The sequence below is a fragment of the Leptinotarsa decemlineata genome, unplaced genomic scaffold (assembly GCF_025532065.1).
Source record: "Leptinotarsa decemlineata unplaced genomic scaffold, Ldec_3_MD MMD2_tig00001719_RagTag_RagTag, whole genome shotgun sequence".
NCBI classification, from domain to species: domain Eukaryota; kingdom Metazoa; phylum Arthropoda; class Insecta; order Coleoptera; family Chrysomelidae; genus Leptinotarsa; species Leptinotarsa decemlineata.
The window spans coordinates 2,488,276-2,500,707 of NW_027412569.1; the positions used below are offsets into that span (position 1 = coordinate 2,488,276).

Sequence of the window (12,432 nt, forward strand, 5' to 3'; positions counted from 1 at the left end):
AGAAACTGAAGGTTCCAAATATAAAGTACAATAAGTAGAAAAACGACTCCATGGACAAAATAAAAATAACGTGTAAAATATTGTATAAAAGGAAAATGTTGAATTCTATAAAATGAAAGAAACTAGAACAAAGGAAATGCCGCCAATTTTACCATGCAATTTACTATTAATCTAACCTGTTGAATAATTACAAATGCGCCAACTCGGTACAAAATACTCTTAGTTTTACTTTTACTTTAGGGAGAGTGGTGTATAACTTTAAATTTTCGCCCTTTTTCTAAACAATCAGCGCTAGGAACCCCACAATATGTAACTTTCTGCAAATAGGAAGTGGACTCAGATGAAATATTATGTGAACTCTCTCTAAATATCAACTGGTTAGTACAAAAAAATAACAAACACTCACATAACGCCTCTTTGAGTGTTCATGGTCAACCATAGGTTCCGTTGACCCACCAACACTTTTATTTCAAACTCCCCTGTATCCACTAACGGTTTATAATGTAACTACACGGATTTTTCTTAAATTTCGCACCACCCGACATAAACTCCCAAGCTTTCGCGTCAGCGAGTTTCTGGCGAGACAGAAAAAAGTCGGTCATCGGACCCCGTCGAGACGAGATCGGGGGTCTCATCCCTCAGCCTTCGAGGCTGAGGAAAGTGGTCTAAATCACTTAGCTAGTGGAAAATATTTATACCTACCTCCGCCTTCCTATGAGCTTCTTCCCATGTGTTAATGATGTATCATCCGCAAAAGAAGTTATATTACCTTCGAAGTCCCTCATTGAAAAAATATCATTTATGTATAATAGAACCGAGATAGGGCCAAGCACCGTTCCTTGAGGTACGCCCCTGGTTATTTATTAACGCTACTCCTCTTATACCCGAATCATGTAAACGCTGAAGAAGTATATTGTGATCCACTGTGTCAAAGGCCTTAGCTAAATCTAAAAAAACAGTGATAGTTCAGTTTTCATTTTGAAAAGAATTGTTAACTAAATTAACTACTTCAAAGATGGCTTTTATCAGTGGACCTGTTTTCTCTGAAACCAAATTGACATTGAGAAAAAAAATTATTATTTTCTAACAAACTCTTTTTTTATACATTTTTCCAAAATTCTTGCAAGATTGTTTATGAGTGTTATAGCTCTATAATTAGTTACAAGTTTTTGTTCCCCAGACTTAAAATTGGTACTGTAATTGATTCTTTGAAGGAGGCTGGTATAGCAAAGTAAGTGTGATACTTTTTAATAATGTGAACAGAAATTCCATCAGGTCCAGGATATGTGCTATTTTTGAATCCAGTTGTAACAGTGATTAGTTCTTTATTTGTTATCTGTTGAGAAAATATTGAGTTGCACATGTTTACATGGTGTCATAGTTTCAATGCTGTGTTTGTTGGATTCACCCAACGTCAAGAGTTATGATTTTATTTTTCAGATATGATTGTTAAATGTTATTCAACTATCAATACGGTTAGTTCTCTAAGAATATAGCTACTTTGAAAAATCTTACATTTGATGGAAATGTATATATCGCCCATAAATTTAATGAAAGGATTGTATCTTCCTCACTGGATTGAATCTAACCATCAGCCAGCTTTGATGAATTATCCAGAAAATTTCACGAATCCACTCCAGGCCCTACATATTTTCTTATCCCTCATCGACCCTCTTTCTATGGTTTCACAGAGACAGGAATACCAAATAGTATCCCCATCTAGTCATCTAAAAATAATATCCAAAAACCAAAATAAAATACACAAAAACAATTGCTGCGCGCAGGACCTCTTGGGCGGGCCGAGATCCGCATTGAGAGCTGCTTTCAGTCTCTCGAATGCCAGCCGCGTGGATGTCTCGCTGCTTGCCATGTCTCGGAAAAACCGACACTCCCACTTTTAACTGTGACATAATGTCCCACAGCAGAAAATGTTGACTTACACGACAGGATTCCGAGCAGTCCATTCGTGAATGATCTATTTCTGAACAGTCCCGAGTGAATCACCAACTGTCACCATGCACAAAGTGGTGCTTCTACTGAGTGTTCTCGTCGTGGTCGTCATCGCTTGGAAGGAAACCCAAAGGGGGGCAGGATTGAAAATTGGTACGGGCGGGGGGAAGAACTCTTCGTCTTCGAGGGGTAACGGTATCAAAATCGGGGGAAGTACTCGCGGCGTTCGGTCAACAACCACTGTCATTCCAGAGGAGGACCACATCCAACCGCCGACGATCCCTTCGACCACGGGGATAACGACTCTTCATGTGGGGTTGGTAGTGCCATACAAGTCTTTCGGGGTGAGAGAGTACACCAAGGCGGTTACTAATGCGAGGTCGTATGTGTCCAGGAAGTTGAAGTTGTTCAAACATTATGATATACAGTTTCACTACGTTATGAAAGAATTAACACCGAGTCCGATAGGTGAGTTGAATGTACCTGAACTGATATCATGATTAGGTAATGAATTAATGCAAAGGTTACACCATCAACGAGTAACAAGGGCTGATTTTATATTCTGAAAAATTAGAGGTTCTTACAATAATGATACTCCAGATATCAAAATATTTGCCTGTATAAATCATGATAAAATATAAGCTGCGAAATCTACTGATGTCGTGAGGAATATAACGTAACACATAATTATATTAGCCATATTCATCAATTAAAAATATGCGCGACTATGTAACTCAGTATTATGATCTTAATTCAATAATATCAGTCGAATAAATCTCAAAAAAACGAGAGATGATGGCATTCGTGTCATGTCAATAATCTTCATCCGTTTGAATAGTTTCCAGAGAGAGCTTAGTTTCATCAAACAAATCGGTCAACAACGTTTATACGGTAGATATTATAGGCTCCATTCTTTCCAAAAAACTACAAAAGCAAGCCATGGACTTGGTCTACCCGAATTTAAGATGCGATAACGTCAGTAATAAGACATTGTCATATTTGGGTTAACCAATCAATAATATTGCTCGTTTTTTAAAGAAAGATTGCGTAAACGTAGCTTACAGAACGAATAATAGTCTAAGTAAATTTATTAAAAATAATAAAGACAATACTTTGGTGTCGGATATATTAGGAGTATATAAACTGATTTGTAGCTGTTGCGCAAAACTGTATTTTGACCAAACAGGAAGAACATTTTCCCATAGAATTAAAGAACATAGAAGTAGTTTTGTGAAGAGAAAGACCCACTCCACATTTGCAAACCACCTTTTAGCAGAAGGGCATGAGTTCAAACATGAATATGACGTATTACATTCAGAAGAGAAGAGTTTGCAAGTCAATCTTCTAGAATGTATAGAAATCAATATATTCAGAATGTCGGGTGATTAACTGAATTGAATAACTCCCCGTTATTAATAAATTTTTTCCAAATGTGGAAACTAGGACATATGCTCAGGTAATTCAATTCATTACACACTCAGGTAAAAATTAGGTACTTGAAATATAGGTACTTCCAATTGTAAAACTAGATATATCAACCACTGAATATGTAGAGTATAGTTAGTAAATACACGCCCGAAGACGCCATTGTATGCCGAAACACGTGTTGCATTTTTGTAAAATCGGTTAGTGAAAATTTCACAATAAAGTGTTTCTTGTATACGTTAGTTATGGATTTTTATCAAGTATCGGCCAATTCTATCATATATAACAATAATAATAATAATGTTTTGTATTCACCAAGGAAAAAAGAAAGTACACAAAGAAAAATACAATACCACGTACCAATAAATACGTACCATATATACAAATAGTATCATAAGTGGTAATTAAAAATTATTATTATTTTTTTTTTTTTTTTTTTTTTTTTTTTTTTTTTTTTTTTTTTTTTTCACCGTAGTGTGCGCTGATCAGGCCCTATCCCCCGAAGCCCCGACACATTCGGGAGGGCGCGCCAGCATAATCAACCAATGACCACTCCCCACACCGTGGGGTAAGTGATCATTGGGTCCGAGAATCATGTGCCCTGAGCAAACGCAGTGAGCCAAGAATGACAGCCTTCTGCATCTGTGCGGCTAAGATTTCTGCCTTAGTGCGGCAAGCCGGTATGATTTTTAGATTCGAGAGTAGAGAAGACATCATTCCACCAAGGACTCCAACAATCAGAACGACCATCTTGACAGAGTGATCTGGATAGAGTCTGCGGAGTTCGAAGAGAAAATCTCGATATTTTATCCGTTTTTCCTCCTCTTTTCTGACGATATTCGTCTCGCCAGGAGCTGAAAACTCCACGACAAATATCGTTTTGGTCTGGTGGTCGAGAAGGACTACATCAGGCTTATTAGCTTGTATGAGCCTGAGGGTGGGGAACGAATAGTTCCAATAAATTCGGCACTTCTCGTTCCCCACAACGGATTCAATATCCCCCGGAGCGTAGGGCAACACCGGTGTCTCGTCAATACCGTAAGAGTGCCGTAGATGGTAATATAGCACTCTTAGGGCCGCGTTATGTCGATGGATATAGGCCGAGACCGCATATGCTGGACATGCTGATAGCAAGTGCATTAGGGTCTCGGGCGCCTCGCGGCAGGCCCTGCACCTTGTGTCAGGAACCTCTATACCCATCACGCGACTGCGGTAGACTAAGGTGTTGAAGACACCATCCTGGCAAGCCATGATGAACCCCTCAGTTTCCGACTTCAGCCCACTCGACCTGAGAAAAGCGAAGGTCAGGCGCTTTGATAAGCCAAGGTCTTCAATGTTATTGAAGAAGACCCCATGCATTGGCTTATCCCTGTGTCTCCGCAGTAGTAAGGTGATCTCTGCGGCTTTTATCTGAGCTTTTTGCTGAACGGGTTCCAACTCGGTGACAGAGTTGTAGTCACCTCGTTCAGAGTCGAAAACTATACCGAGTTCATCAGCTGCTCGAGCAGCTGCCCTAAGGAGAAATGCTCCATTTCTGCTCTCTCATGGTCACGGACCATGCACAGAAGGGGATCCGAACTCCTGACGTCCTTTACAGGCTGTATCCAGTACCATTCTGTCATGTAGACACTCCAAACTCAAAAGTCCACGACCTCCCTGTTGTCGGGGGAAGTATAACCGTGGAACGGACGATTTGGGATGCAAACTCCTATAGAGATGCATCATTTTTCGGGTCCTTACGTCGAGTTGATACAGCTCCTCCCGAGTCCACTTCACTACTCCAAACGAGTAGAGTAAGATTGGAACGGCAAGCATATTTGTTGCAGCTACTTTGTTCTTCCCCGACAGTTCCGATGACCAGATCTGTCGAAGTTTGTGCTGATACTTGCCGCGGAGAGAGTTTTTCACTGCAGTTACCTCTTGTGAGTGGCGTTGTTCCTCCCGAGGTAAGTATACGTCTCTCGGCATCCAGATGGTGTAGGATGCTTCCATCTACGAGCTGCACATCCTCTCCGTAGTCCCCGCATCGTCCTCTTTTGAGATGAACCATTGCACATTTGTCTATCCCGAATTTCATACCGATAGCATGCGTGTACTCTTTCACCACCCTCAAGGACTGATGGAGATCCTTCTCTCCAGAGGCATAAAGTTTAAGATCATCCATATAAAACAAATGGGTGACCTTGTGCCTCCGGTTTCCGGGAGTGCCACAGTTATACCCTCGAGTCTTTCTGAGCGCAACGGATAATGGCAATAGTGAGATGCAGAATAGAAGGGGGCTGAGGGAATCACCCTGAAATACACCCCTTCTGAAAGTGACCCACCTTGTTTGAACTCTGCTTGACCAGATGTTTTGGTGAAGCGAGTTCGCCAAAGTGGTATCAGTTGTTCAATGCATCTCACTATGTTGTCGTTATTATTATTATTATTATATTATTATTATTATTATTATTATTATATTATTATTATTATTATTATTATTATTATTATTATTATTATTATTATTATTATTATTATTATTATGGGAGTGGTAAAATCACGGAGCGGAATTCAGGAGACAAGCGTGTGAAATATGCCGAATTCTGCTCTTCCATTCAACTCCTTTACAAAATACAAAACTTAAAGTGTTCATCAAACATATAATGTACAAAAAATTATAGTGCCTATGTAGTAAGAGACAGAAAGAAATAAAAGGAATAAAAGAGGGGTAATTCATAATGCTTACAGAATGACTTAAATTTTTAGATTTTATGCGAGACTAGTTGCACGACAGCTATTTTTCATACAGCCAATTACGAGCCTGTAGCTTCAAAAGTGGCAGTTTCAATTTTTTTAGGTATGTGGGAAAACTATTGTAATGAGTGTAGATAGAAAAACTGAACGATCTCTCAAACAGTACTGTGCTGTGGTTGAGGGCAGTTATTGTATTTTTATGTCGGATATTCACTTCATGTTGATTTTCACGAAATCGAACTTTATCATAATGATACTGCGGTGATTTGTTGATGATTATATTGTGAAATAAGGTTAGAGAGGAGAAAGCTTATGAGAAATATGCTTGAACTTACGGATGCCATAGATGTGGCGAAAACAGGAGTTTTGGATTTTTTGTATCCTGTACAAATCCTAACTATCCAAACAGGGAAAATATACAGGTGAACAGTAGGTGAACTGTGAAAGGAGGAGAGTCTGGTTTCATATGGTTTCATAATCATGGTTCATCGAATAAATATGAATTCTCTCAGTTTTTTCGATCATGTTTTAGTTGTTTTGGTTGGTTTCCGATTTTTGCCGTGTCCTCAGTTAGTTACAATCTCCAAACGTTTCAACTGTGACTTCAAAAGTCATCTTCAATAATCTAGAAGAGTACTTCCACCACGCCACTGAAGATGACTGCCGTAGCTGCAGTTTGAAACGTTTGGATATTGTAACCAAATAAGATCACAGCAAAACCGGGAAACCAATCAAAACATTGAGGCCAGCCGTGAAAGCCTACATTTCTATACAAATTTCAGTTTTTTAGAAATTTCATCGAGACTGATCAAAAAAAGTACTGGACCATATTAAGCGTTATTGTATTAAAGTAACAATTTATTTTGAGTTTCTCGCTGGATAGTTCTCGAAACCGCAATATGAATTATATGTAATGCACTGATTACCAAATTCCGCTTCGGAAACTAGATGTGAAAAAAAACTGAATTCAATTATATTTGGTTTAACCGTGAATTTTGAGAATTCACAGTCGTGGTTACCAAAATATTGTTTGCAAATGTGGAAATTGTCTTCACATTCAAGAAACTACTCTTAGTATTCTCTGGGAAAAGGTATTCCCTGTTTGACCAATATAAAGTTTTGAGCGAGAACTACTACTATATACTCTTTATATACCACTCTTATACACTTGTCTCGGCATACCATTTGGATTCCAGGACATCGGCTATGGAGGCACATCGGCAGCAGGAGGTTGCATATCTTAATGAGGATCTAGAAGTGATTTCGAATTGCGGTGGAAGGAACCAAGTTTAATTCAATTCCACAAAAACCCGGGCATCGGTTTTCTTCAAGAAGAAACATATATACCGTATACCGTAGGTATATATACCGAACCAGAAAACTGTACACACCTCAGCAACTTCTGATGCTTCATAAAGCTCAGATCAGACCTTTTTTGGAGTATCGTTCTCATGTACGGAGCTCCGTCCCTAAGCATACCCTGAAGCTGCTGGATTCCATCCGGAAAAGAGCCATCCGTCTGATTAACATCGAAGAAAGGTTGGAGATTTGTTTCTCTTCTATAGGTACTTTCACAGGAAATGTTCAAGTGACTTGAAACATTTGGTTCCACCAATAGCGGTACATATCAGAAATACGCGACGGACTCCACTGTTTAAGAAGTCTTTCATCAGGAGAACTGCGTTTATGTGGAATAAACATCCTGAGAACATTTTTCCAAATGGATTTAATCTCCCGCGATTCACATCCAATGTGAATCGCTACTTTCGTACAGGCACTGATCTGAGAGTGTCTTAAGGATTTTTTTGTAGTGATTGTGTTTCGTCCTCAAAAAAAGTTTTGTCTTCATTGTTTCAATGAATTTGCATAAATCATTATTCGTTTCGTGACTAGCTCCTATCAAGAAAACGAGCGATGTTATTGTCCTATTACAATGTCCTATTATCATTTCTTGAAGTGGGAAAGATCTGGTGAATTACTTGAATTTTTAGTTTTTTAGACAGAATGGCTTGAATTCTGAGTTTTAAGGAGAGAATGGAGTCGAGTCATTGTTAACAGAAACTTGTATGGAAAAACTCAGCTCTCTCTGAAAATTACTTTCTGACAGTGGAATATTCAATTATCTGTGAAGCATAGTATTGAATGGTGCTGCTTTTGTAGAAACGGATTATTAGCTCTTCGCTTTGTGAATAAAACTTTTCATAAAATAGAAAATAATTTTGAAATTAAAATAAAAGCAAATGGAAAAAATACTTTCTCTCAGCAAAATTCTCAAATGGGTTTCAAAGATATTTCGGATTGTTCAGTGATAAATTCTTCAGTCAAAACCTTTGGGTTGAATGGTTTAAAAAATATTGGTAACACCTGTTTCATGAACAGCGTAATTCAATGTTCATCAAATACGAGATGGTTATTGGAATATTTGAAAAAGGATGAATTCATGAAAGATATCAATACTAGTATTTCTAGTATGAAGGGTGCTTTGATAAAATCGTTTGCAGAAGTCATCAAGGAGTTGTGGTCAGAAGATTCATTTGATAAAGTAGTAAATACAGCCACCTTAAAAAATCAGATTCAAAGTTTTGCTCCTCGATTCATAGGTAATTCCCATCAAGACGCCCAGGAGTTTCTCCGTTATCTTTCAGAAGGATTACATGAAGAGGTTAATATAATTAATGAGAAACCTAAACCAATCTTAACGGAGATTGACGAAAAATTGAGCGACAGCGAAAATGCACAAGAGTCATGGCTCACATATTTGAAGATGCATAACTCTAAGATTGTAGATAATTCTTTGGCCAATTGAAATCCACGATGAAATGCACACACTGTGGATACTCTTCAGTAACATTTGATCCTTTCTGGGATTTGTCTCTCTCCATACCACATAGAACCGACCAATTGAGTTTGTGGCAATGCTTAGATTATTTTACAAGAGAAGAAACTTTGGATGGAATTGAAAAACCGACGTGTTCGAAATGCAAGGAAAGGAGAAAATGCATAAAGTCCCTATCAATCCACAAGTTTCCGTATATTTTAGTAATACATTTAAAAAGATTCTCTCCAACGGAAAGTAGAGGAAAATTGAATGATGTCATCGAATTTCCTCTAGAAGGATTGGATATGGACAATTTTGCAGGAGAAAATGTGGCTACTTGTTATAATCTATATGCACTTTTAAATCACAGTGGGACTACTAAGAGAGGACATTATACAGCATACTGCAGACACCCGTATACTAGCGCGTGGCACAAATACAACGATTCACACGTGTCACCAATTTCACCAAAGTCGCTTGTGAGTGGAGAAGCATACGTCCTCTTTTATGTAAAGGATGGAACAAAATCGCGCCTTTAAGATAACCAAGAGAAAGTTTAACTTTTAGTTTCTTCAATTTTGTAATTTTTTTTTTCCAACTTCTCATTTTTGTTAATAAATATATAATAAAAATTGAACTGAACTGAATAATAAAAAAAAATAGGGTATGTAGTAAATATATTAAGAATTTCTTGAATATTACTGGAGTTTTACTCCAACACAAAACCGTTGTTTTTAACATTAGAAATAACGGTTTGTCTAGAAACTTCTAGAAACTTCAGGGTATGTTTGGGGGCATAACTCTATACTCCAAAGAAGGTCTGATCTGACCTTTATTGAGCATCAGAAGTTGCTGAAGTATGTAAAGTTTTCTGGTTCGGAACAATGTTCCAAGCTTTCGAGGAGCAGCCTTTGCAATTCCAGCGACATGATTGTGCTAAGATATCCATTTCAACACCCAGCGAACTTATCGAAGCAGAAAGCGGAATTGTCTGACCTGACATTATTATATTCAGTTCGGAGACATTTATCTTCTTGAAGAAAACCAGTGCCTGGGTTTTTGTGGCATTGAATAGAACCTGGTTACTTTCACCCCAATTCGAAATCACTTCTAGATCCTTATTAAGATATGCAACCTTCTGCTACCGGTGAATATGTGCCTCCGTAGCCGATGTCCTTGAATCCAAATAGAATGGCGAGACAAGTGTGCTGTCGTCAGCAAAGAAATATATTGGATTCTTGGTTTTTCCAATAAGTCGTTGACATACCAAAAAAAATGTAGGAGACAATCCCTGAGGAACACTAGCGTTGATGGTGAAAATATTCGAGAGATGTCCATCGACGGCCACTTGCAGGGAACGTTCTTCCAGGAAGCTGAAGAGCATAGAAGTTTGGCCAGAAAACCCTCATGCCACACATGGTGAAAGGCCTTAGAAATATCAAGCGCAAGAGCTCTTGATTCTGTATTTTTCTCGATTGCGTTATTCCAAATATGGGTGACATACGATAGAAGGTCGCCTGTTGATCTTTCTTTCCGAAAGCCATATTGATGATCGCTCAATGTTGAAGCCTTCCAAATATTTGACGATATGGTGGTTTACGAGTAGTGATTCAATATTCATTTTTACACCAAAACTTCCAAACAGTGCATCACAAGTAAGAATTTCCTGTTTCACTACAGGATAAACTTGGTTTCTGTCTCAGTCAGATCCATTGTTTCTATTGACGAAATACTGGGAAATGATTTTTTGACACCAAACGATATAAATACTATATTGCTATCAGAAAAATTTATATTTCCAATGTTTTTCCTTAATTGATATGTATTGGTTGTACTAAATAGTTCATACATGAATTCAGGTCATTAGTGATGGCATAGGTAGAAGGTCATGAGATTCAAATTATTATTATATGAATCACTGATTATATAGAATTTTGTCAGTATGAACACGATTAACAAAGCTATTGCATAGGGAAAAACGTATGGAAGTTTTTGTGAATATTCATAGTGAATATTTTACAGAGAATTGTATCAGCTATCATTTCTCTTGACATGTTACATTAGTCGTGCAAAGGAGGGTGCTGCAAGCAGCTTCATCGCACGAGAATCTGTCATTGGCATCGCTGTAGGCTTTGCCGATCAGAAAAGGGCTCAGGCGAAGCTCTCTAGCTTACAGATGGAGGTTTGTCCGGCTATCTGTGGTGCCATCAGTACCACACCGTCAGCGGCCTTGGAGATCCTTCTAAATCTACCTCCCCACCACATCTTTCTGGAGAGAGGGGCTAGATGGACTGCATATAGATTTGTTCACATCGTCCATTACACGAATCAGTCTAACGGAGAGTTAGAGTTAACTTACTAGAAATGACCTCAGACATTATGCCTTCAAACTGCCTTATACAGTACTTTTTCCGAGAGAGAACTGGATCCTCCGGGAGAAGGAAATATTAAGAGCAGATAGTTGTTGGTAAATAGCCTCATTGCCATTCTGGCCTGGAATGCAATGAGGCAATTTACTCCCTTGCAAAGGAGGGTGCTGCATGAATCTTCATTGGATCAGAACCTGTCATTGGCATCGCTTTTGGCTTTGCCAAACAAACCCTGAACATCTGAATACCAAGAAGATTTATGGACTTCTGGCAGATTCTTCCCGGATTGGCTCACTCTAAGGCGTTTATTCACCCTTCGAAGCGTGATACCAAACAGTTGTTGGACTACAGTAGGGATGTCAAACAGGCCTTCTTACAGGTCACTGTCATTTGAGTCATCATATGCAGAGACTCGGACTGTCGGAAGACAGTGTGTGTTGCCTCTGTTTGGAAAATGATAGAACAGTAGAGCACATACTTTGTGCCTGCCCCGCTGGAGACCGAATCACGTTTTTAGAATCCGCCAGAGCCGTACTCATACCACCTGACCTTCAAGACCACTCACCATATAAACTAATCGGCTTCGTTAAGAAGCTGGGTTCATTTGGATAAACCGTTGCGGGTTGCGGTGGAGGGTGGAACAGACTAATTCACTTTGGACCTAACTTAACCTACATTAGTCGAGAATTATACCATTTATCAAAGAATTCACATTTTCAATATTGTGAGTATATACAATTTCAATTAGTATAACAAAAAGGAAATACAATGGATGCAATACATATATTCGAAAACTAGTTGACCGATTTTAAAAATTCATACAATTTCACTGATAGACAATATTTGCAACAGTTAACTAGTTTAGTGATCCAATAATTTTTCTGAGGAAAAGTGAGTTGGGTAACAGAATCAATTTTTTCTTGCCAACGTTTCGAATTTGATTGAACTCTTCTTCAGGGCTCAAAAAGTAGTTTCTTCGTGCTGGTAATATAAACACGAATATAGTAATATCAACACAAAGAAACTACTTTCAGCCCTGAAAAATAATTTTATCAAATTCGAAACGTTGGCAAGAAAACAATTGTTAAAAAAAAAAACTGATCCTGTTACCCAACCAACCTTCTTCAGAATATTTGC

General features: G+C 38.4%; 1 protein-coding gene across 1 annotated transcript in view; it reads left to right on the forward strand.

Annotated features, from left to right (window-relative positions):
* The first annotated feature begins 1,859 nt into the window (after positions 1-1,859).
* Nmdar2 (glutamate ionotropic receptor NMDA type subunit 2) overlaps positions 1,860-12,432 on the forward strand; it is a 521,025-nt gene continuing 510,452 nt past the window's right edge. Inside the window, 1 exon segment of the mRNA XM_074176310.1 lies at positions 1,860-2,418. Coding sequence (XP_074032411.1) covers positions 2,016-2,418 — 403 coding nt within the window. The 5' untranslated portion in view covers positions 1,860-2,015.